Source organism: Neophocaena asiaeorientalis, unplaced genomic scaffold (genome assembly GCF_003031525.2).
Source record: "Neophocaena asiaeorientalis asiaeorientalis breed wild unplaced genomic scaffold, Neophocaena_asiaeorientalis_V1.1 scaffold30, whole genome shotgun sequence".
Classification (NCBI taxonomy): Eukaryota; Metazoa; Chordata; class Mammalia; order Artiodactyla; family Phocoenidae; genus Neophocaena; species Neophocaena asiaeorientalis.
Genome location: NW_020174923.1, coordinates 15,484,567 through 15,486,324, shown reverse-complemented (window position 1 = coordinate 15,486,324; position 1,758 = coordinate 15,484,567). Strand labels below are relative to the sequence as shown.

The window sequence follows — 1,758 nt, the reverse complement described above, 5'->3', positions numbered from 1 at the left end:
AGGGTGGGAGGGAGGGAGGGAGACGCAAGAGGGAGGAGATATGGGGATATATGTATATGTATAGCTGATTCACTTTGTTATAAAGCAGAAACTAACACACCATTGTAAAGCAATTACACTCCAATAAAGATGTTAAAAAAAAATTGGGGTCTGTATGATATACTGATACAAGTGAAAGAAAAAAACTCATACTGTGTAATAATACATTTGTTAGAACCATCAATACTGTACTTTAAAAAGCTCTTTTATACCTTGTGTGTTTAGCAAAGAGAAATCATAGTATGTGCCAATCTGGCAGGAGAGGTAGTATGTAACCAGCCCTTGGGACCTAGGCAAACCCTAGATTCTTCCTCACTGTCAGCACTTGAGGGCATATAAAATGTTTGCAGTGACAATTGTGTATTTGATCATAAGGTACTTGTTTAGAAATGGAGCATTGTGTAGATAGTAAAAGAGGTATCTAGCTTAAATACATTACGGGTCCTGTCAGTATTGTTATAGTCTTGATTCAAGGAGAGGTATGCCCTGGGTGAACTTTAGCACAGCAGGTTCCAACAGGAAGGGTGCAGACGCTCTTCACCAAAAGAGTAAGCAGTTTTCTTCCAGTAAACCACTCAGTTAGCTAACACTGAATAAAGAATAGAAGAATATTTTAAGGAGCAAAGAAGAAAGAAGTGAGAAGCTGATGACCTGACGTTTTCAGTCGGGCTGGTTTAGACTTAATCTGCTTGCTCTTATCCCACGGTCAAATGTTGGTTTATTTATGTTTAGGTTTTGTACAGTATTGGAATACTGTGAGGGAAATGATCTGGACTTCTACCTGAAACAGCACAAATTAATGTCGGAGAAAGAGGCCCGATCCATTATCATGCAGATTGTGAATGCTTTAAAGTACTTAAATGAAATAAAACCTCCCATCATACACTATGACCTCAAACCAGGTATGTCTAATTTTTAGGAGACAGTATTGGTAGTATTTCTTTGGTCTTATAAGTGACTTTTAATTTTATAAAGTTAGGGGACTTGGCCGGGGACCAAGAAGGCCTAATAACATCTGACTTTAAATTGCCTGGGTAGTGGGAATAAGAGAGTCCCAGCCACACAGCACTGGGTTTATTAGGAGGGTGGGTTGTATTAAATGCTCTGGAGAAACAATGCCCTTGTCTTAGAGCCAGGGCAGTTCATGATGTCAGTCCGATTAAGAAAGAACTGCTCTGGCAAGCTCGGTTTTGTTTTTTTCCCATTACTCACACTGCATAGCAGTTCCTCTACTCCAAGTCTCTCTGATAAGTGCCCCCACATTAACAAATTATTTTACACATATGCCTCCCATTTCATTAAATTCCGAGTGGAATTTTCCATCTTTTCTCATGGTTACTATCTAACTTTGATAGTCGCCAGTAGAGTAGAGAGCAATTAGACTTCTTACTTCTGTCTGTTGTTGTCATTCTGGGCTGTTGCTTAGAAGTCTGCCTGTGTTGTCTGTAGACAGCTCTAACCAGCTGAGCTTAGGTGTTGGGAAGATTCCCATTTACCTCCTGGTGGGCACGGTTGTTAACTTTGCTTTCCTCTTCTGATAGCTACATGTTAAATCTCACTATTCACTATTCTTTAATTTTCTAGTATAATTCAAATGACTAAAAAATTCATCACAATGAAGTGATTTTTTTAAAAAGATGGCTATTGTGTGATTGGGTTTTCTGTCACTGAATCCATTACATTTTCCTGCCCCAGGAGCTGGAGGTGGCACTGTGGTAC

The 1,758-nt window shown here is 39.4% G+C and overlaps 1 protein-coding gene across 2 annotated transcripts in view; it reads left to right on the top strand.

Annotated features, from left to right (window-relative positions):
• TLK2 (tousled like kinase 2) overlaps positions 1-1,758 on the top strand; it is a 105,529-nt gene that overhangs the window by 94,208 nt on the left and 9,563 nt on the right. For both annotated transcript variants that reach the window (XM_024760808.1, XM_024760807.1), the window contains one exon: positions 772-941. In XM_024760808.1, coding sequence (XP_024616576.1) covers positions 772-941 — 170 coding nt within the window. The remainder of the gene's footprint in view (positions 1-771; positions 942-1,758) is intronic.